This window comes from Balaenoptera ricei, chromosome 9 (genome assembly GCF_028023285.1).
Source record: "Balaenoptera ricei isolate mBalRic1 chromosome 9, mBalRic1.hap2, whole genome shotgun sequence".
NCBI lineage: Eukaryota > Metazoa > Chordata > Mammalia > Artiodactyla > Balaenopteridae > Balaenoptera > Balaenoptera ricei.
In genome coordinates this window covers 19,174,665-19,201,165 of record NC_082647.1, presented here as the reverse complement: position 1 = coordinate 19,201,165, position 26,501 = coordinate 19,174,665, and the positions used below count along the sequence as shown (strand labels likewise).

Below are 26,501 nucleotides of genomic sequence, written 5' to 3'. Positions count from 1 at the left end.
GGATCTTGATTTAATTGACATTAGCATCCTCTGTGGATACATTCACCTGCAGAAGTTGGATCTTTCAGTAAATAAAATTGAAGGTATGTAATTGTCATTCTAGTAAGTCAGTGGATTGCTGAATTATTTCAAAATTTAAGCTTTGCAGAATGTAATATACTTTAATACTACCAAACTTGATATAAGTGCTATTGTGGATCACTTTACACATTGATCCTCTGTCTTCCATGGAAAAAAAGCACCTATAACTGATGAGAAAAGAAAAAGGCAGAGGTCAGCAAACATGCTACATTATGCGATGGTTGAGACCCACTCAGTGATATTAAAGAGCGTCAGATGGAATGTTTGCTTTGCTTTTTCCTTTCAAGAGATGGATCATTACTTCTTTAATGCCTCCTGAATGTTTGCTGATTCCCATTTCCTTCCCTCTTTTAGTTTATTCAGTGTAGATGAACTAGTTCTTTTTTCCCCCTTTAATGGATGCTTTTCTTTATTTTGCATTTGCATCTACATCTTAATCCTGGCTAGCTACTTCTGTTCTTATTTGAACACGAGGGATTCAGAAATTTATTTTTTCCCCCTCTCTTTGCTGTCTCCATATAGTTAGTGGGTTCTTACAAGTCTAACTCCGCCATTTGTAGTTCCATATAAGGTATCTGTTGTGATACCTTGCTCACATTGAATGAAATTAGTCACATTTTCTTCAAAGCTTGATCCTTGTTTCTAATTTTCTGACCCTATTTGAAATTTCTGACCTGCTTCTTTCTTCATTGATCACCTTTCTGTTCACTTTAGCTTTTTTTTAAGACGATTAAGTGTTGCTGATATGGTCTTCTCTGATTCATTTTCTGATTTCTTCCTCCCATCTGACTGCAATAATTAAAATTCACTCTTTTCAATGGCTAAGAAGCATTCTAGCATATTTTAATTCTTCAAATGCTACTGTTTTGAAAGGCTTTTTATTAATTTTTTTCTAGTTTCATAAAACTTTTTTATGGAAAATTACAAACGTGCACAAGTAGAGAGGTTTGTAATGAATATTCAGGTTCAACAATTATCGGCCCATGGCCCATCTTGCTTCATCCATCCTTCCCAGGGTTATTTAAAGCAAATGCCAGATATGTTATCATCAGAAAGAATGTTTAGTGTTACTCGCAGGCACTCTCCCCACACCCCATACCTCCAAGATTGGTTTCATTTACTGGTTAAGGGATTGCGGGGTTGGGGAGACTCCAGCAATCTTTTGTGCTCGGCGAAGGGGAAAGAGATGTGGCTTCATACCCTTGCCCCTTGAGCAAGCAGTCCCCGGTAGCAAATGAAGCTTTCCTCTTCAGATCAGTCTCCTTCAATCTTTTATGTCCCCCTTTATTAACTCATCAAGTGTTCGAGAACTTATTGTGTGTAAGGCACAGTATATATTTTTCTTTTCAAGAGAACAGCTTTATTGATGACCTGATATGGACCAGATTTCAACTTGCATCAGAATCACCTGGAGGGGACCTGTTAAAACATAGATGCCTGTGCCCCACCCTCAGACTTTCTGATTCAGTAGATCTGGGGTGGGACTTGAAAATTTGCATTTCTGGTTAGTTTCCCTGGAAGCCTGTACACGACCACACTTTGAGAACCACAGTTGTAGACATGAGGAGCTCCTGCCATCTGGTGGACAAGGAGGTCACTACACTGAGTAGGGAGAGTTAGAAGCCCAGCAACCCCGAAGGTGAATTTTTCCTATCAAAGTGATTCGAAAGCATTGAGCATCTACAAAGCGTGAAATGTACTCACCATCCAAGTGGTAGCTGCTGCTTTTGCTTCAAGACAGAGCTCCATGGTACAGCACTTACCTGCCCACAGAAAGATCAGCTCCAAGGGGATATGGGGGCCCGTGGAAATTAAGAGGGTTGAGATCACCGTTGACAGATATGGAGCTGAGCTCAGATGGGACAAATAGGCAAAACTTGTAAAGCAATTACAGTTTCTTCTTAGCTTTCCCTCTCACAGGCAGCCTTTCTGGATTTGCTCATGAATTCCCACCAAAGTGTTGATGTCTCAGTGTTCTGTCCCTCCTAGAACAATTTCATAAAAAAGACAGGCTAAAGAAGGCTGTGATTTAGACCAGAGAAATAAAGTAGAAATTGGTAGAGATCTTCTGGCTTCCACGACCCTGAGAAGGAAAGTTGTTGGGGGGGTGGGGTCAGGGGGCCCTCACCTTTCTGGCTCTACCTACTCCAGGGCAGGGCCCCAGTACTGAGCTGTGCTTCCTTCTCCTGGCCTGGGGGTGACTTTATCACCTGGTGAAGGGTAGAAGCACTTTGCTGGGCTTCAGGTGTGGAGGCTCTGTTCTCCTCCAGAGGCCATCTTCTGAGGGGCTTTGATCGCTGGTTGTGTGATCTAGAGTTAAAAGACGGGTGGAGAAGCAAGTTACAGGTAGAGACGGGGCTGTAAATCCTTGTCATGTGATTCTTCCTGAGCCTTTCCCTAATCCTCCTGCTGTCCCAAAGTCCGTCTGCTGTAAAGTCGCAGAACAAAGCAATGTAATCCTTCACTATTTCTATGTCATGTATATAATTTCATTAGAGGCGAGTATTAGCACAATAGTCCTTGACTTAGTATTCTAGGTTCAGAATATTGGCTTGGGATATAATGCAAAACTCAGACATACTTTTTAAGCAGCCCAAAATCAAAGTAAAATAACAGCAATAATTTAAATCACTTCAAATAATTAATAAGATTTAAGATTCAGTCCATCTAAAACAAAATTTAATTTATAACAAAGAACGAATTGCGGCATTTTTAGTCTTTCTGAAAACACCTAATGCAGTTATTTAGGGGCTAATTATCAAGAGGATTATCTCAGGCTTTAGTTCCTCCAAGGCTGGCATTTTTTTTTTTTTAAATATCTTTATTGGAGTATAATTGCGGTACAATGGTGTGTTAGTTTCTGCTTTATAACAAAGTGAATCAACTATACATACACATATATCCCCATATCTCCTCCCTCTTGCGTCTCCCTCCCACCCTCCCTATCCCACCCCTCTAGGTGGTCACAAAGCACTGAGCTGATCTCCCTGTGCTATGCGGTTGCTTCCCACTAGCTATCTGTTTTACATTTGGTAGTATATATAAGTCCATGCCACTCTCTCACTTTGTCCCAGCTTCCCCTTCCCGCTCCGCATGTCCTCAAGTCCATTCTCTACATCTGCATTATTATTCCTGTCCTGCCCCTAGGTTCTCGATAACCCTTTTTTTTAATATATTCCATATATATGTGTTAGCATACAGTATTTGTTTTTCTCTTTCTCACTTACTTCACTCTGTATGACAGACTCTAGGTCCATCCACCTCACTACAAATAACTCAATTTCGTTTCTTTTTAGGGCGGAGTAATATTCCATTGTGTATATGTACCACATCTTCTTTATCCATTCATCTGTCGATGGACACTTAGGTTACTTCCACGTCCTGGCTATTGTAAATAGAGCTGCAACGAACATGGTGGTACACGACTCTTTTTGAATTGTGGTTTTCTCAGGGTAAATGCCCAGTAATGGGATTGCTGGGTCGTAGGGTAGTTCTATTTTTAGATGTTTAAGGACCCTCCCTACTGTTCTCCATAGTAGCTGTATCAATTTACATTCCCACCAAGAGTGCAAGAGGGTTCCGTTTTCTCCACACCCTCTCCAGCATTTATTTTTTGTAGATTTTTTGATGATGGCCATTCTGACTGGTGTGAGGTGATACCTCATTGTAGTTTTGATTTGCATTTCTTTAACGGTTAGTGATGTTGAGCATTCTTTCATGTGTTTGTTGGCTGTCTGTGTATCTTCTTTGGAGAAATGTCTGTTTAGGTCTTCTGCCCATTTTTAGATTGGGTTGTTTGTTTTTTTGATATTGAGCTGCATGAGCTGCTTGTAAATTTTGGAGATTAGTCCTTTGTCAGGTGCTTCATTTGCAAATATTTTCTCCCATTCTGAGGGTTGTCTTTTCGTCTTGTTTATGGTTTCCTTTGCTGTGCAAAAGCTTTTAAGTTTCATTAGGTCCCATTTGTTTATTTTTATTTTTATTTCCATTTCTCTAGGAGGTGGGTCAAAAAGGATCTTGCTGTGATTTATGTCACAGAGTGTTCTGCCTATGTTTCCTCTAAGAGTTTTATAGTGTCTGGCCTTACATTTAGGTCTTTAATCCATTTTGAGTTTATTTTTGTGTATGGTGTTAGAGAGTGTTCTAATTTCATTCTTTTACATGTAGCTGTTCAGTTTTCCCAGCACCACCTATTGAAGAGGCTGACTTTTCTCCATTGTATATTCTTGCCTCCTTTATCAAAAATAAGGTGACCATACGTATGTGGGTTTACCTCTGGGCTTTCTCTCCTGTTCCATTGATCTATACTTCTGTTTTTGTGCCAGTACCATCCTGTCTTGATTACTGTACCTTTGTAGTACAATCTGAAGTCCGGGAGGCTGATTCCTCCAGCTCCGTTTTTCTTTCTCAAGATTGCTTTGGCTATTCGGGGTCTTTTGTATTTCCATACAAATTGTGAAATTTTTTGTTCTAGTTCTGTGAAAAATGACATTTGTAGTTTGATAGGGATTGCACTGAATCTGTAGATTGCTTTGAGTACTATAGTTATTTTCACAATATTGATTCTTCCAATCCAAGAACATGGTATATCTCTCCATCTGTTTGTATCATCTTTAATTTCTTTCATCAGTGTCTTATAGTTTTCTGCATACAGGTCTTTTGTCTCCTTAGGTAGGTTTATTCCTAGGTATTTTATTCTTTTTGTTGCAATGGTAAATGGCAGTGTTTGCTTAATTTCTCTTTCAGATTTTTCGTCAGTGGTGTATAGGAATGCAAGAGATTTCTGTGCATTAATTTTGTATCCTGCTACTTTACCAAATTCATTGATTAGCTCTAGTAGTTTTCTGGTAGCGTCTTTAGGATTCTCTGTGTATAGTATCATGTCATCTGCAAACAGCGACCGTCTTACTTCTTCTTTTCTGATTTGTATTCCTTTTATTTCTTTTTCTTTTCTGATTGCTGTGGCTAAAGCTTCCAAAACTTATGTTGAATAATAGTGGTGAGAGTGGGCAACCTGTCTTGTTCCTGATCTTAGTGGACATGGTTTCAGTTTTTCACCATGGGGAACGATGTTGGCTGTGGGTTTGTCATATATGGCCTTTATTATGTTGAGGTAAGTTCCCTCTATGCCTACTTTCTGGAGGGTTTTTATCATAAATGGGTGTTGAATTTTGTCAAAAGCTTTTTCTGCATCTATTTGAGATGATCATATGGTTTTTATCCTTCAGTTTGTTAATATGATGTATCACATTGATTGATTTGCATATATTGAAGAATCCTTGCATTCCTTGAATAAACCCCACTTGATCATGGTGTATGATGCTTTTAATGTGCTGTTGGATTTTGTTTGCTAGTATTTTGTTGAGGATTTTTGCATCTGTGTTCATCAGTGATATTGGCCTGTAGTTTTCTTTCTTTGTGATATCTTTGTCTGGTTTTGGTATCAGGGTGATAGTGACCTCATAGAATGAGTTTGGGAGTGTTCCTCCCTCTGCTATATTTTGGAAGAGTTTGAGAAGGATAGGTGTTAGCTCTTCTCTAAATGTTTGATAGAATTCGCCAGTGAAGCCATCTGGTCGTGGCCTTTTGTTTGTTGGAAGATTTTTAATCACAGTCTCAATTTCAGTGTTTGTGATTGGTCTGTTTATATTTTCTATTTCTTCCTGGTTCAGTCTCAGAAGGTTGTGCTTCTCTAAGAATGTGTCCGTTTCTTCCAGGTTGTCCATTTTATTGGCATATAGTTGCTTGTAGTAATCTCTCATGATCCTTTGTATTTCTGCAGTGTCAGTTGTTACTTCTCCTTTTTCATTTCTAATTCTATTGATTTGAGTCTTCTCCCTTTTTCTCTTTATGAGTCTGGCTAATGGTTTATCAATTTTGTTTATGTTCTCAAAGAACCAGCTTTTAGTTTTATTGATCTTTGCTATCGTTTCCTTCATTTCTTTTTCATTTATTTCTGATCTGATCTTTATGATTTCTTTCCTTCTGCTAAATTTGGGGGAGTTTTGTTCTTCTTTCTCTAATTGCTTTAGGTGTAAGGGTAGGTTGTTTATTTGAGATGTTTCTTGTTTCTTGAGGTAAGACTGTATTGCTGTAAAGTTCCCTCTTAGAACTGCTTTTGCTGCATCCCATAGGTTTTGGGTCATCGTGTTTTCATTGTCATTTCTTTCTAAGTATTTTTTTATTTCCTCTTTGATTTCTTCAGTGATCTCTTGGTTATTAAGTAGTGTATTGTTTAGCCTCCATGTATTTGTATTTTTTACAGATTTTTTCCTATAATTGATATCTAGTCTCATAGTGTTGTGGTTGAAAAAGATACTTGATACAATTTCCATTTTCTTAAATTTACCAAGGCTTGATTTGTGACCCAAGATATCTATCCTGGAGAATGTTCCATGAGCACTTGAGAAGAAAGTGTATTCTGTTGTTTTTGGATGCAATGTCCTATAAATATCAATTAAGTCCATCTTGTTTAATGTGTCATTTAAAGCTCGTGTTTCCTTATTTATTTTCATTTTGGATGATCTGTCCATTGGTGAAAGTGGGGTGTTAAAGTCCCCTAATGTGATTGTGTTACTGTTGATTTCCCCTTTTATGGCTGTTAGCATTTTCCTTATGTATTGAGGTGCTCCTTTGTTGGGTGCATAAATATTTACAATTGTTATATCTTCTTGTTGGATTGATCCCTTGATCATTATGTAGGGTCCTTCTCTGCGTCTTGTAATAGTCTTTATTTTAAAGTCTATTTTGTGTGATACGAGAATTGCTACTCCAGCTTTCTTTTGATTTCCATTTGCATGGAATATCTTTTTCCATCCTCTCACTTTCAGTCTGTCTGTGTCCCTAGGTCTGGAGTGGGTCTCTTGTAGACAGCATATATATGGGTCTTGTTTTTGTATCCATTCAGCCAGTCTATGTCTTTTGGTTGCAGCATTTAATCCATTTACATTTAAGGTAATTATTGATATGTATGTTCCTATTACCATTTTCTTAATTGTTTTGGGTTTGTTACTGTAGGTCTTTTTCTTCTTTTGTCTTTCCTGCCTAGGGAAGGTCCTTTAGCATTTGTTGTAAAGCTGGTTTGGTGGTGCTGAATTGTCTTAGCTTTTGCTTGTCTGTAAAGGTTTTAATTTCTCTGTCGAATCTGAACGAGATCCTTGCTGGGTAGAGTAATCTTGGTTGTAGGTTCTTCCCTTTCATCACTTTAAATGTGTCCTGCCACTCCCTTCTGTTTTGTAGAATTTCTGCTGAAAGATCAGCTGTTAACCTTATGGGGATTCCTTTGTATGTTATTTGTTGTTTTTCCCTTGCTGCTTTTAATAGTTTTTCTTTGTATTTATTTTTTGATTGTTTGAGTAATATGTGTCTTGGCGTGTTTCTCCGTGGATTTTTCCTGTATGGGAGTCTCTGTGCTTCCTGGACTTGATTAACTGTTTCCTTTCCCATATTAGGGAAGTTTGCAACTATAATCTCTTGAAATATTTTCTCAGTCCCTTTCTTTTTCTCTTCTTCCTCTGGGACCCCTATAATTCAAATGTTGGTGCATTTAATGTTGTCCCAGAGGTCTCTGGGACTGTCCTCAATTCTTTTCATTCTTTTTTCTTTAATCTGCTCTGCAGTAGTTATTTCCATTATTTTATCTTCCAGGTCACTTATCTGTTCTTCTGCCTCAGTTATTCTACTATTGATTCCTTCTAGAGAATTTTAAATTTCATTTATTGTGTTGTTCATCATTGTTTGTTTGCTCTTTAGTTCTTCCAGGTCCTTGTTAAACGTTTCTTGTATTTTTTCCATTCTATTTCCAAGATTTTGGATCATCTTTACTATCTTTACGCTGAATTCTTTTTCAGGTTGACTGCCTATTTCCTCTTCATTTGTTTGGTCTGGTGGGTTTTTACATTGCTCCTTCATCTGCTGTGTTTCTCTGTCTTCTCATTTTGCTTAACTTACTGTGTTTGGGGTCTCCTTTTCACAGGCTGCAGGTTCGTAGTTCCCGTTGTTTGTGGTGTCTGCCCCCAGTGGGTAAGGTTGGTTCAGTGGGTTGTGTAGGCTTCCTGGTGGAGGGAACTGGTGCCTGTGTTCTGGAGGATGAGGCTGGATCTTGTCTTCCTGGTGGGTAGGACCGCGTCCGGTGGTGTGTTTGGGGTGTCTGTGACCTTATTATGATTTTAGGCATCCTCTCTGCTAATGGGCGGGGTTGTGTTACTGTCTTGCTAGTTGTTTGGCATAGGGTGTCCAGCACTGTATCTTGCTGGTTGTTGAGTGGAGCTGAGTCTTAGCATTGAGATGGAGATCTCTGGGAGAGCTTTCGCCATTTGATATTACGTGGAGCCGGAAGGTCTCTGGTGGTCCAATGTCTGGAACTCAGCTCTCCTACCTCAGAGGCACAAGCCTGACACCCAGCTGGAGCACCAAGACCCTGTCAGCCACATGGCTCAGAAGAAAAGGGAGAAAAAAAGAAAGAAAAGAAAATAAAGTTATTAAAATAAAAAATAATTATTAAAAATTAAAAAAAGAGAGCAACCAAACCAAAAAACAAATCTACCAATTATAACAAGTGCTAAAAACTATCCCAAAAAAGAAAAGAAACAGAAACTGGACAGACGGAACCCTAGGACAAATGGTAAAAGCAAAGCTATACAGACAAAATCACACATACACACTCACAAAAAGAGAAAATGGAAAAAATATATATATATATCATTGCCTCCAAAGTCCACCACCTCAATTTGGGATGATTCATTGTTTATTCAGGTATTCCAGAGATGCAGGTTACATCAAGTTGATTGTGGAGATTTAATCCGCTGCTCCTGAGGCTGCTGGGAGAGATTTCCCTTTCTCTTCTTTGTTCGCACAGCTCCCGGTGTTCAGCTTTGGATTTGGCCCCCGCCTCTGCGTGTAGGTCGCCTGAGGGCGTCTGTTCCCGCTCAGACCGGATGGGGTTAAAGGAGCAGCTGATTCGGGGGCTCTGGCTCACTCAGGATGGGGGGAAGGAGGGGTACGGAATGCGGGGCGAGCCTGTGGGGGCAGAGGCCGGCGTGACGTTGCACCAGACTGAGGCGCCGTGCATTCTCCCTGGGAAGTTGTCCCTGGATCACGGGACCCTGGCAGTGGCGAGCTCCACCGGCTCCCGGGAGGGGAGGTGTGGAGAGTGACCTGGGCCCGCACACAGGCTTCTTGGTGGCGGCAACAGCAGCCTTAGTGTCTCATGTCTCTGGGGTCCGCGCTGATAGCCACGGCTCACGCCCGTCTCTGGAGCTCGTTTAGACGGTGCTCTGAATCCTCTCTCCTCGCACACCCAAAACAATGGTCTCTTGCCTCTTCGGCAGCTCCAGACTTTTTCCCGGACTCCCTCCCGGCTAGCTGTTGTGCACTTGCCCCCTTCAGGCTGTGTTCACGCAGCCAACCCCAGTCCTCTCCCTGGGATCCGACCTCCGAAGCCCGAGCCTCAACTCCCAGCCCCTGCCCGCCCCGGCGGGTGAGCAGACAAGCCTCTCGGGCTGGTGAGTGCTGGTCGGCATCGATCTTCTGTGCGGGAATCTCTCTGCTTTGCCCTCCGCACCCCTGTGGCTGCGCTCTTCTCTGTGGCTCCGAAGCTTACCCCCCCCCCGCCACCCCCCCATCTCTGCCTGCGAAGGGGCTTCCTAGTGTGTGGAAACCTTTCCTCCTTCACAGCTCCCTCCCAGAAGTGCAGGTCCCGTCCCTATTCTTTTGTCTCTGTTTTTTCTTTTTTCTTTTGCCCTACCCAGGTACGTGGGGAGTTTCTTGCCTTTTGGGAAGTCTGAGGTCTTCTGCCAGCCTTGAGTAGGTGTTCTGTAGGAGTTGTTACGCATGTAGATGTATTTCTGATGTATTTGTGGGGAGGAAGGTGATCTCCACGTCTAACTCCTGCGCCATATTGAAGGTCTCCCCCAAGGCTGGCATTTTTGAAGCATTGACTGTTAGCAGCTCAGGGGAGAGTGAGCTGGGCCACAAGGAGGCCTCGGTCATTTCTTTCCTGGTTGTGATGGAAGATGGGGATGGGACAGGTTGGGGGCCCTGGAGAAGAAGGTTAAATTTTGGCTCATGGTGCATTTTCCATGCTCTGTGTGTGTGTGTGTGTGTGTGTGTGTGTGTGTGTGTGTTTTGCATATTCCTATTTTTATTCATTTCACTCATCTGGAATAATTAAGATGTGCTTACAACTGGTATAGTTTTAAAATGTTCTGATATAATGTATGCTGTTTTTAATGACTTTGTCTAAGTTTTATTTTATTGACTTACCTTATTCTTTATTCATTTTACCCCCCAGATTTGTCTTGTGTGAGCTGTATGCCTTATCTTCTAGAACTTAATGCGTCTCAGAATAAACTGACGACATTCTTCAATTTCAAGCCACCCAAGAATCTCAAGGTAGATTTTATTAATACACTAATTACTTGTGTTAACTGGTTTGTGAAATACATTAACAAGCAAAACAGCACTAAAAGAGAATTCAGAGAGAGTAAGACAGAGGAGAAATGAAATAAAAAAGGAGAAGGATTTGTGTATCATTTATTTTAGAAAAAGGAGATAGTCTTTCAAGAGATTATCTTTTTTGGAAGCTTTGCTAAAACCTAGTGTCCAAACCAATGAACTAACTTCTTTCCCTTTTCTCTGCTTCATTTAAATACTAGTTATTGTTTGTATATTTTTATTATAGCAGAACAAATTTATACCTGAAAATTCTGTAAAAATTTCCTGGGGGCTTAAATTTTGCCTTCTTTATTGATCCAACCTTAACTTTTGTTTAGAAAGCAGTGATTTCAGATCTTCATTCTTGCTTCTCTGCACTTGCTTTTGCATTTCTGAGGCAGAATGAAACTCTGTGAACGGTGGTTGATGGAGCAGCTTACTCTGCTGTGGAGCGCTGTGTCTCATACTTTAACATGTGTGTAGGTCACGTGGCGTTCTTGTGAAAATGAGATTCTGATCCAGTAGGTCTGAGGTGGGCCTGAGGCTCTGCTTTCTAACAGCCTTCCTGGTGAGCCATTGCTGCTGGTCCATGGGCCACACGTAAGCAGAGAGGTCGTAGATTAATGGTACTCCGATTTTCTGCACACTGGAATCACCTGGAGAGCTTTAAAGACTACTGATGCCTGGATCCCACTGCCAGATATTCTGGTTCAGGTGGTCCAAGGTAAGGCCTGGGTGTGGGAATTTCTAAAAGACCCCACCCAGGTGGCTCTAACATGCTGACAAATTTGGGAACCATTGCCACAGCTTGGGGCGAGTATTTTTCTATTGGACTCAAATATTTCATTAAAAAGTTGTTTTAAGGAGTGGACATCAATGATTGCCTTTTATTACCTATTAGTTTTATTTTGTTTACAAGCCAAATTAATGTAGATCCAAGGTATTCTGCTGGAGCTTGCACAAATATGAGTCTGTTTGAAATCAAGAATCGGACTGGATCCTCCATACTGTCAGTGAGATGCCTTTCTTAATTTTTCTTCTGTTATTTCACATTGCTACATTTTTATCAGTAGTGAGTTTTTTCCCTTTGAAATTAGTTATTGCTGTGGTGACTTTCCTTTATCCAGAAAAGCCACACAAGGTGCCTATTTGTCCTCAGTATGGGGCCTTGTGGTCTCCATGTCATCAGGAATTGTTCTTGCAGAGCTGTCTTGATTCTCCCTCCTTTGCTGTCCCTTCTGCCTTGCCCTAAGCCCCAGTGAAATCAGCCATGGCAACAGTGTGACCCCCTTCCTTGGAAAAACTTGCCTGGAGTTTCTTTCATTCACAACCTTGCCTCACCCCCTCCCCAAAAGACTGCACAAGTAAACAAAAACAAATCAGATACCCCATCTTTTTTTTTTAGAGCAGTTTTAGGTTCATAGCAAAATTGAGGAGAAAGTGCAGAGATTTCCCATATATCTCCTGCCCCCACAAATGCGCAGCCTCCCCATTATCAACATCCCCCGCCAGAGTGGGACATTTGTTACACTCAAACCTACACTGACACATCATAATCACCCGAAGTCCACAGTTTACATTAGGATTCACTCTTGGTGTTGTACGTTATGTGGGTTTGGACAAATGTATACTGATGTGTTTCCATCGTTATGGCAGATACCTCAACGTTCAAGTTCCTAGAGAATTAAGAGCAAATGTATTGGTAACTTTAGGAAAGTGCTTGCAAAGTGCCAGAGTGCCCCTGACGAGGTACTTCAACCCTATGTGAACCCTAAGTGAACCCTTTGTGAACCTGGGAGGGGAATGATTGAGGCCTTCCAATGTTTTCAATGCAGGATCTTACTAAATCCTCCCAATAGAACTGTGAGGCAGCTGGGATGGTCCCAGTTTACAGATGAGTTTGCAGAGGCACAGAAAGGTTAAATAACTTACTTAACCTTTGCTGGAAGGTCACAGGGCTGGCATTGAACCCCATGTCTGAGACCCAAAGCCCATTTTTCCAGTAAATCACGCTTGTGTATAATGTCCCACCCTCTCGGATAGCTCTGCTTATGTTTCATTTATTATCTTTGTGCCTTGTGCCACCAACCAAAGAAAGCATACATGTCCCAAAGAGCAGGAGCTTATACTTGTACCCTTTTTGTATTTCCTAGAATGATTTTGCTCTTAGTAGGTGAAGAAGGTTCGTTTGATTGATGGGCACTTCTTACAAGCTCTGGGTTCCAGTGGAACTCCCAGTGGGAGTCAGGGCAATATCATAACCCTTTTAAGGTCTCTCAACAAGCCCAGTATCATAGGTGCATGGAGGGCACAGTATTGGCATATAGTCCCAACAGGTGTGTAGTTAGATAGGTATCATGAGCACACACAAGCTGTGGCACAAGAATGAAAGGTGTTGATGGAAAAATGTCAGCTATAAGTAAACCTAGATAATTATAAGTTTATTTCTAGCCCATCATTATGATATAGAAAAAAAAGTGAATAAGAAATTTCATTTTATCCTGCCAAACTGACTTTTTAATTAAGTCATAGAATGCATTTTACATAGTTGCAATTTGTATATGCATAAAATTTTGTTTCTGATTTTTTTTTTAACAGGATTTTGGTTGCACATTTCTATTTCTTCACATGATTCACATACTTGTATTTTACTTACTTTGCAGTCTTGTTGCTGTATTGTAATCAACTTAACCAATTTTCTACACTTGCCACTTGAGCTGTTTTCAAAGAAATTTTTTTTAGTGTCCAGTATTTAAAGTTTTTAGTATTTAAAGTATTTAATATTTAATACATTGATAAAAATAATCTTAGTGCATGGGTAAGGGGAGGTAAAATTACTGTTTTAAAGGGCACAAGAAGATAACAATAGTACTTATTATATAATTGCTTGATAGTTTTCCTGAAAATGATTATCATGTGCCTAGCACATTAATGCAGTTTTTTAAAAAATATATTTTTTTAATCTTTTGCCACTAGGTGAATAATTAAAGTTATTTAATGTTGTTTTTCTTTCTCATATTTTTGAGTAGGAACAACTAATATTGTTGAAAATGCTTTCCTAAGATAGTCAAGTTTGAGAAAGGGTGCTGAGTGGACAAGGTATGGCCTGAGGGATGAATAAGAAAGACTTTTCTGGCCTTTAGGGAGTGACACAGGAGAGTAAATTGAGCCAGAAACAGAGAAGGCAAAGAAGCTAGAAGCAAGATGTGCATATAAACTAAATGAACACAGGCTATTGGGCATCAGCGAAAACGAAGACATGGTGGTTAGTAAGGGTGAAACTGAGGTAAGCTCTGAAGGAAGATCAAGAAAGTTTAAAATAAGTGCTGAAAATGGGGAGAGTGACTGAAGAAACAGAAAGCGTTTCTGTTGCGCGGCTGTCCGCGCTGGCCATGGGGAAGGGTCTCCCCCTTAGTACCCCTCAAAGTGGGCAGACGAGGGTCCCAGCTAGGAAACGATTAAACACAAAGGAAGTACGTTAGCCTGAGTGTATTTTCAACTATGAATTGTAACCCCTCATCAGAAAATACATTCTTGTGCAAGTAATTGTGTGGTTAAGATGAATGAGAAATAAAGTATAACATCCTGCTCTCTTTCTCTTATCAGAAGGTGGATTTTTCCTACAACCAAATTTCGGAAATGTGTGATTTGTCGGCATATGAGTCTCTCACGAAACTAATTTTGGACAGTATCCTTTGAATGATTAAAGGGGAAAGTTTGATTAAGGGGCCCATTAATACATGTGTACTGGATGACCTGGAATAGTGCCAGATAGGCAATTTACTAGAGATGTGTGACTCACTTAAACGGTTAAGAATTGATATTCACAAAACGAGGATATTTTACAGACCATGGAGTAAGAGTGCAAATCAAAGCTCGCCAAGAACATCTGACACCTGAAAAGCTAAGAAGACGGTCATTCTTCTGATAAACATAGGCTTATTTTTAATTCTAGAACCAGATAAGAAGTTCTGTTTTACCCGACTCCTTTCTTCAAATTTACTTAAACTGGGGTCCTATTTTATGTAGATTCAGTATCTGAAAATCCAGATACGGCCAAAATTAGTGATTATTTATTTTACAAAAGAATTCACACTAAGCTCCCTTTAACTAGCAATCCTCTCTAGTGTATCTCAAATGATGCTTTCATAAAAATTTTTAAAAAGTAAAACCAACAATTTTTGATTCGCAGCCAACTTCAAGAACATATCTGTTGCATGAGCCAGGCTCATGTGCAAACAGAGCACCTGCCTTAACATAGACACGCTCCAGCTTCTGGACCCTAAGGGGTTGACTGGGGATCTGTGAGTTTAATGAGCTTGAATCCCTTCCTTACCCTAGAGACCAGTGTTCTCTGGGTGATAAGGGAGCAGCGCCTTCTCTTTCTCAGTATCTTTCTACCCACCTGAGGATTTTTCAGGGCAGAGTGGAGAATGAATCGATTGCCCTCGGGTGCCTCATTCCAGGGACGTGGCAGCAGCTAGTACACACTAGTAATGAGGCTGGGATGTGGGGAGAACAGAAGGTACTTTTTCTTGAAGACATATTTTGTAGGAAAAATGCTTTATTTGTATATGATGGAAAGCTTAAAACATCACATCACTCTCTTTAGAACTTGTGTGTGAAAATGAGCAATTAGTGGACATTTACAGGGTGCTCTGGAAACGAGCAAGTTTTCCTGAACGTAGCCGAATGAGAAAATGATCAAAATGAAATGTTTTGATGACAAACTAAAAGTAGTACACATTAGCGGCACCCGTCCATAGAACCTGCACTTTACGCTTGACTGTTGTATATATTGCATTTGGAAAGAGATAGAGTCTGACGGCCCAGAAGCTGTCTGGCTCAGAGATCTACTCATCTCAGGCCATCTAGAAGAATGCTCCTCAGGGACCACCAGCAGCCTCAGCATTGCCTGGAACTTCTTAGAAATGCAGACTCTTGGCTGCTACCCAAGACCTCTGAAATCAGAATCTGCATTTTTAACAAGACCCCCTAGGTGATGTGAGTTCATATTAAAGCTTGAGGAGCACTGGTCTAGACATCAGCTACCCGCCTAAACTCCAACCAGACAAAAGGGATTGAGCATCCAGAACTCCTTCTATTCTTCAGTGTACCCTGAGTGAGAAGGGTGACACAAAAGTCTGGAGTTCTTTCTCCCAGAAAATATTCTACGTGCAAGCATGGAGTTGCCAGAGAAAACAACTCCACAGTACTTTGGACTGAAAATGGAGGATGCATTTTAAAACATTTCTATCATGAAAGTCTTAATTTCGACATGAATTTATCTTTCCATGTAAAATGCTAAACTGTTGTGACTTTGTAAATGTCAACGGAGGAAGGAATCAGGGTTTTTTAAACTTGACTTTAGATGTAACAATGGAGTCTCATCTCCAAAGTGTAAAAAGCTTTATTACATCAGAACCGATTGGAATTCAGAACGTAGACACATAATTAGAATGTAAATACCGTGGCACAATTCCTCATCTGTGTTTTTAAAAATGCAAAGACAAATACCCAGAACTAGCTCCCCTTCATAAACTACTTCTTAGATAGCTTACAATTTTGAAAAGAGAGTAGGCTAATTTTTAAACAGTACTAACTATGCCTCTTTCTTTTGTTCTGTTCAGGCATATCATATTGTGTATAATTATGTAATTAGAGTTTTGAAAAGACTTAAAAGCTTTGAGATAAAAAAGAATTTCTAAACAACTTTTTAATGCCAGAACATTTAAAAACTTAGATGAAATGGATAAATCCCTAGAAAAATGTTATACACCAAATGTATATAACTTGGAGATAGAAATGTATATGACTTGGAGATAGAAACGTTGAGTAGTCCTATAACTATAAAACTAGTTCATTACAAATTAAAATCAATTAAATTAAAAATCTTCATACAAAAAACCCCAACTTTCAAGAACAAACCTTTCAAAAATGAACAAATTCTTTCGAAGATTTAAAATAGAAGGCATATTCACAATTCATTTTAATGAGGTTACTTTGATACCCAAACCAGACAAGGAACAGTAAGAGAAAGGAAAATGACAGGCTTATTTCGCTTGTGATATAGATGTAAAAATCCTAAACAAAATATTAGCAAACTGAATCTGACAGTATATGAAAAAGATAATATACCATGACCAAGTTAGGTTTATCTCATGAATGTAAGGATAGTTTAACATTAGAAAATCTTAAAATGTCATTAACGACATGAATAGATTAAGGGAAATAAATCATATGATAAATAGATATAGAAGCTCAATAGATACAGAAAATTTAATAGAATCCATTCTTCATTCACAATAAAAACTCTTAGTAAACTAGTAATAGGGAATTTCCTCAACTTGATAAGAATGTCAACAAAAATATTTGAAACAAACTTTATCCTAACTGGGGACATGTTCTAAGCACTCTTTAAAATCAAGGATACAAGACAAGATAACCACCTTTGCCACTTCTAACTGTCATTGTTTAAGAGGTCTTAACTCAGCATCATAAGAGAAAGAAATGAAAGCAAAGTATGAAGATTGATAAGGAGAAAAAGTCATTTTTTGCAAATGATATGATTGTCTACAGAATATAAAAAAGAACTTGCAATAAACTACTAGAAATAATAGAGTTTTGAGAGTTCAACAAGGTAGTTGAATATGACTTCAATAAACAGAAATCGATTGCATTACTCTATACCACAAACAAGCAACTAGAAAACACAACCTTAAAAAGAAATGCCATTTACAAGAATATGTATCTTATTAAAGATGAATAAGACCTGTCGGGGGAACATAATAAAACTTTATTGAAGGGTATTAAAGACCTAACTAAAGGGAAATATATTATAGCATGTTCCTGCATATGAAGATGGGAGAAGATGTGTAAATATAATTTTATAGAAAATGAATCAGAAAGGCTAACAAACGTATGAAGACATGTCAACCTCATTTGTATTCAGAGAAATGCAAGTCAAGCTCACGATATACTATATTATATCCATTCAGTTGACAGAATGTAAGAAATCTAAAAATACCATGTGTTGGAGAACACATAGGTCAAGAGGATCTATTTTTCTTCCTTATGGGTGTGAAATTAGTTCAACCACTTTGGAAAACAATTTTGTGCAGTCTTGTAAAGTTGAAGATCCATGTTTTCTATGATCTAGCACTTTCATTCCTATATATAGGAAGTTTAGCATACATGTACCTGGAGGCTTGTAATAGCAAAAAATTGAAATAGCCCAAATATTCCTTGATAAGAGAGCATAAATAAATTATGGTATACTGATACAATAGCATTATCATATAGTCGTGAAAATGAATGAACTGTATATATCTCCATGCACCAGTAAAGTTGACTGTTAATAAAACCAAATATAATTTTTTTAATTAAAACAATTTTTTTAATTAAAAAAATTTTTTTTTCTAATTTTTGGCTGCGTTGGGTCTTCTTTGCTGCACGCGGGCTTTCTCTAGTTGAGGCGAGCGGGGGCTACTCTTTCTTGCGGTGCACGGGCTTCTCATTGCGGTGGCTTCTCTTGTTGCGGAGCACAGGCTCTAGGCATGCCAGCTTCAGTAGTTGCAGTGCGTGGGCTCAGTAGTTGTGGCTCGCGGGCTCTAGAGCACAGGCTCAGTAGTTGTGGCGCACAGGCTTAGTTGCTCTGCGGCATGTGGGATCTTCCCGGACCAGGGGTCGAACCCGTGTCCCCTGACCTGGCAGGCGGATTCTTCACCACTGCACCACCAGGGAAGTCCAAACCAAATATAATTTAGGTATAAAACCAAAGGGGCAAGGGAAGAAGAAATAGGCAATTCAGCCTAAGGGTTATCTCTGAGAGGGAGCTGTCAAGACATGACAGGAGAGGTGTGCAGAGGTAGATGTAACTTATTGCTAATGTTCTACTTCTTGGGCTGGGAATGGTGATGGTTTCAAGAATATTCATCAAATTTTTAAAAGTAAATAAAAGCAGGCCATGTATGGCCAATGATGTGCCTGTCTTCATTAAAATTTTTTTAAATTTGAAACTTAGAAATTAATTTCCTTGAAAACAGTTAGTTACCAAATGTCAAAGTCCAGCTCTATCAGAATTCCCTGGAGGGCTTGTTAAAACACCTATTTCTGGTCCCCACCCTCCAGAGCTTTTGGTTAAGTAGGTCTGGGGTGGTACCTGAGAACTTGCATATCTAACAAGTTCCGGGATGGTGCTGGCATTGCTGGTCTGAGGACCACACTTTGAGATCCACAGCTCTAAGCTAATCAGTCCTGTCTGTTATATCTTGAATGTCATGCTTTTCTCATCTGCTGCCATTCCATTTGTCCTTTTTTAAATGCTTTAGAAATTTGGCTGTTATCTTTTTTTAAACTTTTTGTATTTATTCAAGCTTTCCTTAGTGAGCAGCTGTGTTTTCTATTTGAGGGGAAAAAATTGCACTTTTGTTTAAAATAAAATTAAAAGAGAAGTATAATTATCAATATTAAAAGCAGTTATTTAAAATAAAAAACAAATCAGTTAATCAAGCTAGTAGTGCTGACAATGTGATTGTAGTAGATTATGTTAATACCTCAGAATGAATTGTTAACTATAAACTATCAACTTTTTTAGTTAATCTTATTATGCTATTTTTTCCTTCTGTAGGTGGGCAACTGATGATTAATTGATAATCACCCCAAATCGAAAGATGATAAACTTTGCCGAGGATTAGTATATTTATTTAGTCTTAAGAAAGGATGCAGTTTATTCTTTACCTATAAATATTAATTGATCATTGGAATTTATTCCATGATTATAGAATCATGAAATTTTTAAAAAGTGATTTATAGAATTTTTAAATCCAGACAGGACTTCAGGGATCATCTAGTGCTGTTATTTTATGGGAGAGGAGCCTGAGACTCAGGGAAACGTCCGATATTATTTGGTAAATGGTTGAGCTGAGACTAGTCTTCTGCATTCCATTGTTCTTCTCATGTTGCAATTCATTGAATGATTACTACTTTTATCACATAGCCATTTAAAGTGTATGCATGTTTCATTTCTTAAAGAGATTCACTCCCATAGTGAAGAACATTTTTCACTGGTAAGGTGATATAGATCCTTCAGGATTGGTTTTGATTAAAGTCATCATTGTGGTTCTTTCCACTAAGAGAATTGTGATGGATTTCCTATTTATTTCTTAGTAACTGTTTTCTGTACACCCGGCCCATATTTTATGGTTGTAGACAAATGAATAAGAGCAAATGCGGACTAGTGAATAATTCATGTCAAGCACTGTGAACTGTTGACAGCATCGCCAAAATGTAAAAATATATTTTTGGGCTTCTCCCTAGCTGTAAAGTTATGCTTATGTGCCTTTGGATTCCTTCAGTCAGTTTCCACGAGGATCTAACATTCCACTGTAAAAGATTTATTCATAGAATCACAAAATTTTAGAGCTGGAATGCAGTATGATGATCTTGTGTTCTTTGAGTCTCTTTCTCCTGATAGTGGCCTTTTAAAATTAAACTATACCTAAGAGGATTAACTCAATAAGCTAATTCATTGTAATAGTTTAGTGGCTTATCTGATTCTATTTCTTCTTATCGGAAAGTCCCAAGACTTATGAAAGAACATGAAAGAATAATGTTAGGAGGAAGGGCAAGTAACATTTCATGAAGGTTCTTAAGAAAATGGGAGATTGGAGAGATAAAGGTATTCCTGAACTTAGAGCTCTGGATGGACCAGTCCTGCATATTGACTGTCGGCATTGCTGGCAGTCACATATGATGTGACCATGGGAGTAATTAGGGGGGGAAGGCGTTGCGCCACTGTGAAAAGTACTGTTTACTTAAGAGCCTGATTGCGGTTGAGCCTTGAATAATGGTGGGGGTTAGGGGACCGATCCCAGAGCAATCGAATAGCCACACATAACTTTACAGTAAGCCCTTTGTATCCACGATTGTGCACCAGTGGATTCAGCCAACCTCTACAGATGGTGTACCGCTGTAGTATGTATTTAGTGAAAAAAAAAAAAAATCCATGTATAAGTGGACCCATACATTTCAGACCTGTTTGTCAAGGGTCACCTGTAATTTATAGTGCCTAAAATTCCTTGAAATTTTAAGGGGAGTGAAGAGTTGGGAAATAGGAGACAGTTTCGGTGAAATGAACCTATTTCTCAGCAGAGATGTTCAGTCAGCTCCTCGCCCTTTGCCCCAGTGCTGTGAGTGATGGCAGTGGCAGCTGCGGAAGCCATGGCCATGACTGCAGGGGGGCATCTGTATTCCTCCTCCTTTTGGCCCTTGCAATACTAATTTCATAAAACATGATTTGCCCTACTAGTCAAAGCTAGAGAGTAAGCTGGATGCACCAAGGGAACGGCCTCTAATGTCTTGGAAAATTACTGTATACACAGTCAACAGGCTTTCCTTTTCAGTTCCCATTATCTCTTGACAGTGTCCGGATTCCTGTTTTCTAGTTTTCTAATCCTTGCCTGCTTCCCATGGGAGTGCTTCCTGACTCAGCCACCCACAAGCATTTGTTTTACTCTCTGTCATAATTCAGAGTATCTTTGTTTCTGTTGAAGCTGAGCTACCAAGACACTAGTGCTCCTGAAATAGGACTTAAAGACTGTTGCTTCCTCTGCTAGATTAAGACAAATGACCATTTGAAGTTTTCCGTGCTTAATTTTTCTTACCGAAGATTGCTACACTGAGGATATTTTATTTCATCTATAGAGTGATTGTTTAAATAGCCCAAAGAAAATGGAAGCAGAAAGAAGGATCGTGTTTGTGAGCATAAGTGTCTATTTGTAGAGCTAGTCTGGCAGGAAGCTTTATGAAAGTGGTTTTGAAATGCATGTTGACAACAAGCCGAACAGCCCAAGGATTGAATCTGGAACCAGTGAGGAAAATCGAGACATTTCTGGTTCATTTGGCAGTATTTTCTCATCATTGCTTTTAGTTTCTAAATTAAACTCTGTGTCTGGCTTAGTTCTTTCAGAATCAGTCCTGGCCTGAATCCTCCTTTTTGTGCTGCTGGCCAAGAGGCAGAGGATGTGATTCCTTGGCCTCATGTGCTTGTAATTTAGTAACGATAACAATGCCTTATAATTGTGAGATACTTGTACAACTCACTCACATACATTTTCTACATTTTTTCTCATGATCTAACTTTTGGCCTTCACGGCAGCCTGATGTTGTCTCCATTTTACAGATGAAAAATCTGAGCAGAGAGAAATTACATCACAAAACTAGTGAGTAGTAGAGTTAGGATAACTACAAATAATTATGAGGCAAAATGTATGTTTCTGTGATACTTACAGTCCCTTCCTTTCTCTTAAAAAATTTGTTGATTCTGTGATTAATCTCCATAGGTGGGGTGTTAGAAGTTGACCAGAAAAGGCTTTGAGGAAGAGTTTGTCTCGAGTGGATACCAAGAATTGGAATTGCTCTGATATTTACAATTATAATAGTCACTGCCAAATTGCCTCCAGAGAGGCTATACCATAATGAACCCTCTCGCCCAGTAGTATGAAAGAATCTGTTCTTCCAAAGCTTTAAAATGTTTGCCAAACTGATAGGCAAAGGATAGCATCTTAATTTGCTTTCTCCCGACTACAGGTGAAGCAGAGTGTCTTTTCATATGTTTATTATGTTAGCCACTTGGATTTGCTCTTCTGGGAATTTCCTGGATATATTCTTTCCCCATTTTCTATTGGGTTATTGTCATTCTTTATGTTTTCTAGATAGTAATACTTTGTATAGTATATATGTTGTCAGTATATTCTCCCAGTCTGTCACCTGTATTTACTTATGTGATTAAAAACTAATAGAAGTAGGGAAATGAGGTTGTCAAAAAGAAATACTTAAGATGTTGGTTTAATGCAAATGTTAAAAAAGAGAAAAAACTTTAAAAAGTGGAATTTCAAATTAAGTCCTGAAGAATGGGTAGGGTTTAGAAATAAGTAGGAAAGCAGTATTTAAAAAAATTAAGAAAGTCAAGGGGTATATTCCAGAACTATTGAGAAGATTGACCTGGCAGAATTGGAGCATTCTCACTGGATTATTATGGGGATGAAATTCGATAAATAGGTTTTGCTTAAAGTAAAGGGCCTTAAATGCCAGAGTGAAGAATTTGGAATTCATCCTGTGAGAATTTTTTAATTGAAGCATGATATCCAGTCAATATTTTGAAAAAAATTAACCTGACTACAGTGTGTAAGGTGACTTGAGGGCACGAAGAAATGGATGTTAGAGGTATCCATTGGTGCTAAAGCTGAATTAAGTTGGCAGAGGAGTGAATGAAAAGGAAGGACATATTTGAAGAGATGTCTTAAAGCAAAAAATGCCAGGTTTTGGTGATGATCGGACACCCTGAAGATTACAAGTGGCTGAGAAAATGGTGATGTCTTAGGCTACTTGGGAGGGGAAACTGAGCTTGGGTGGAGAAGTGATATTAAATCCTAGAAATTTGCCAGAAAGATTGAGGACAGAGAGAGGTAAGTAGAATTGGTGACTTAGAGTTTGCACTTTTAGGTGACTATAAGTATAGAACACAAAAGGTAAGAGTTAAATTTTAAAATAACTAGAAAATCAACAGATGAGGAAAAGAAGGCTGAGTTTAGGCCTCATTTATTATAAAGAGAAGAGAAGCCAATATAGATAGAAGAAAAGGCTATTCCTCTCAATATCACCCATTTTCTGCAGATGACACCTCCGGGGCTGTTTCCCTGGTTATGGGGATGATAAAGTGCATGTGTCTCTCCAGGGCAACCCTGGATTCAGTTCTGCCTGTGGAAAAGTACAAGAGTTTCTCATGGAGACCATTAAGGAACCAAGGAAAAAACACTGCCAAGGTGGCAGCTTTGAACCACTCTGAAATGTTTTTCCTCACTGATTAAATGAGTCACATATGAATGCAAAGGCAATTGAGCACACTCAAAAGCTATGCCTTTAAAAAATACAAACTAATTTTAATTGGTGCACTATTAACTTCTATATGAAAAAAATATCATTTTAAGATTTAGCATTCATCCTATGTTATCATAGAGAACTTTTTTATTTATGCTGTTGTCTGATTTTTCTAATGATGATTTGACACTAATTCATTTTTTCTTCCGAATGTTTCTAATACCATTTTCCTTAAACATAGTCGTGGTGTATAGGCAATGAGATAGCTGAAATCAACGGACTAGAGCTGTGTAGCAGTCTTACCCACCTTAGTTTGGCCAAGAACAAGATCAAAACCATTAATGGCTTAGGAATGTTACCGATCAAAATACTTTGTCTGGTGAGTCTAACAAAAGTATTATTCTTTATAGAAGTACTAGTTAATGTCTTAGTAAATATATGAATGATAGTTAGGATTTTTCAGTTTTATAAAGAGCTAATTCCTTCATGAAATGTCATTGTCTTTAGTTTTGTTTGTTCCTTTCCATATCTGGGGTGTGTGTGTGTGTGTGTGATGAATAATTCATGCTAAAGTAAAATGATTTCCTAATTTGGTACACAAATTCCATTTTTTAAAAGATTGACTTTAACACTGAGAAAGGAAGGCATACTTTTAGCAACTATTAAGAATATTTTTATAATAACCAAGAGATCACTGAAGAAATCAAAGAGGAAATCAAAAAATACCTAGAAACAAATGACAATGAAAACACGACGACCCAAAACCTATGGGATGCAGCAAAAGCAGTTCTAAGAGGGAAGTTTATACCAATACAATCCAACCTCAAGAAACAAGAAACATCTCAAATAAACAACCTAACCTTACACCTAAAGCAATTAGAGAAAGAAGAACAAAAAACCCCCAAAGTTAGCAGAAGGAGAGAAATCATAAAGATCAGATCAGAAATAAATGAAAAAGAAATGAAGGAAACAATAGCAAAGATCAATAAAACTAAAAGCTGGGTCTTTGAGAAGATAAACAAAATTGATAAACCATTAGCCAGACTCATCAAGAAAAAAAAGGAGAAGACTCATATCAACAGAATTAGAAATGAAAAAGGAGAAGTAACAACTGACCCTGCAGAAATACAAAGGATCATGAGAGATTACTACAAGCAACTATATGCCAATATAGGACAACCTGGAAGAAATGGACAAATTCTTAGAAAAGCACAACCTTCTGAGACTGAACCAGGAAGAAATAGAAAATATAAACAGACCAGTCACAAGTACTGAAATTGAAACTGTGATTAAAAATCTTCCAACAAACGAAAGCCCAGGACCAGATGGCTTCACAGGTGAATTCTATCAAACATTAGAGAAGAGCTAATACCTATCCTTCTCAAACTCTTCCAAAATATAGCAGAGGAAGGAACACTCCCAAACTCATTCTACGAGGCCACCATCACACTGATACCAAAACCACACAAAGATGTCACAAAAAAAGAAAACTACAGGCCAATATCACTGATGAACATAGGTGCAAAAATCCTCCACAAAATACTAGCAAACAGAATCCAACAGCACATTAAAAGCATCATACACCATGATCAAGTGGGGTTTATCCCAGGAATGCAAGGATTCTTCAATATACACAAATCAATCAATGTGATACACCATATTAACAAACTGAAGGAGAAAAACCATATGATCATCTCAATAGATGCAGAAAAAGCTTTTGACAAAATTCAACACCCATTTATGATAAAAACCCTGCAGAAAGTAAGCATAGAGGGAAATTAACCTCAACATAATAAAGGCCATATATGACAAACGCACAGCCAACATCGTTCTCAGTGGTGAAAAACTGAAACCATTTCCACTAAGATCAGGAACAAGACAAGGATGCCCACTCTCACCACTATTATTCAACATAAGTTTTGGAAGTTTTAGCCGCAGCAATCAGAGAAGAAAAAGAAATAAAAGGAATCCAAATTGGAAAAGAAGAAGTAAAGCTGTCACTGTTTGCAGATGACATAATACTATACATAGAGAATCCTAAAGACGCTACCAGAAAACTACTAGAGCTAATCAATGAATTTGGTAAAGTAGCAGGATACAAAATTAATGCACAGAAATCTCTTGCATTCCTATACACCAATGATGAAAAATCTGAAAGAGAAATTAAGCAAACACTGCCATTTACCATTGCAACAAAAAGAATAAAATACCTAGAAATAAACCTACCTAGGGAGACAAAAGACCTGTATGCAGAAAACTATAAGACACTGATGAAAGAAATTAAAGATGATACAAACAGATGGAGAGATATACCATGTTCTTGGATTGGAAGAATCAACATTGTGAAAATGACTCTACTACCCAAAGCAATCTACAGATTCAGTGCAATCCCTATCAAACTACAAATGTCATTTTTCACAGAACTAGAACAAAAAATTTCACAATTTGTATGGAAACACAAAAGACCCCGAATAGCCAAAGCAATCCTGAGAAAGAAAAACGGAGCTGGAGGAATCAGGCTCCCTGACTTCAGACTATACTACAAAGCTACAGTAGTCAAGACAGTATGGTACTGGCACAAAAACAGAAATATAGATCATTGGAACAGGAGAGAAAGCCCAGAGATAAACCCACTCACATATGATCACCTTATCTTTGATAAAGGTGGCAAGAATATACAATGGGGAAAAGACAGCCTCTTCAGTAAGTGGTGCTGGGAAAACTGGACAGCTACATGTGAAAGAATGAAATTAGAACACTCCCTAACACCATACACAAAAATAAACTCAAAATGGGTTAAAGACCTTAATATAAGGCCAGACACTATAAAACTCTTAGAGGAAAATATAGGCAGAACACTGTATGACATAAATCACAGCAAGATCCTTTTTGACCCACTTCCTAGAGAAATGGAAATAAGAACACAAATAAACAAATGGGACCTAATGAAACTTAAAAGCTTTTGCACAGCAAAGGAAAACATAAACAAGACGAAAAGACAGCCCTCAGAATGGGGGAAAATATTTGCAAGTGAAGCAACTGGCAAAGGATTAATCTCCAAAATATACAAGCAGCTCATGCAGCTCAATATCAAAACAACAAACAAC

General features: G+C 38.6%; 1 protein-coding gene across 2 annotated transcripts in view; it reads left to right on the top strand.

Moving 5' to 3' along the window:
- Positions 1-26,501, top strand: part of LRGUK (leucine rich repeats and guanylate kinase domain containing) — a 120,771-nt gene that overhangs the window by 10,549 nt on the left and 83,721 nt on the right. For both annotated transcript variants that reach the window (XM_059933353.1, XM_059933352.1), the window contains exons 3-6: positions 2-83; positions 10,373-10,473; positions 14,122-14,203; positions 23,649-23,773. In XM_059933353.1, coding sequence (XP_059789336.1) covers positions 2-83; positions 10,373-10,473; positions 14,122-14,203; positions 23,649-23,773 — 390 coding nt within the window. The remainder of the gene's footprint in view (position 1; positions 84-10,372; positions 10,474-14,121; positions 14,204-23,648; positions 23,774-26,501) is intronic.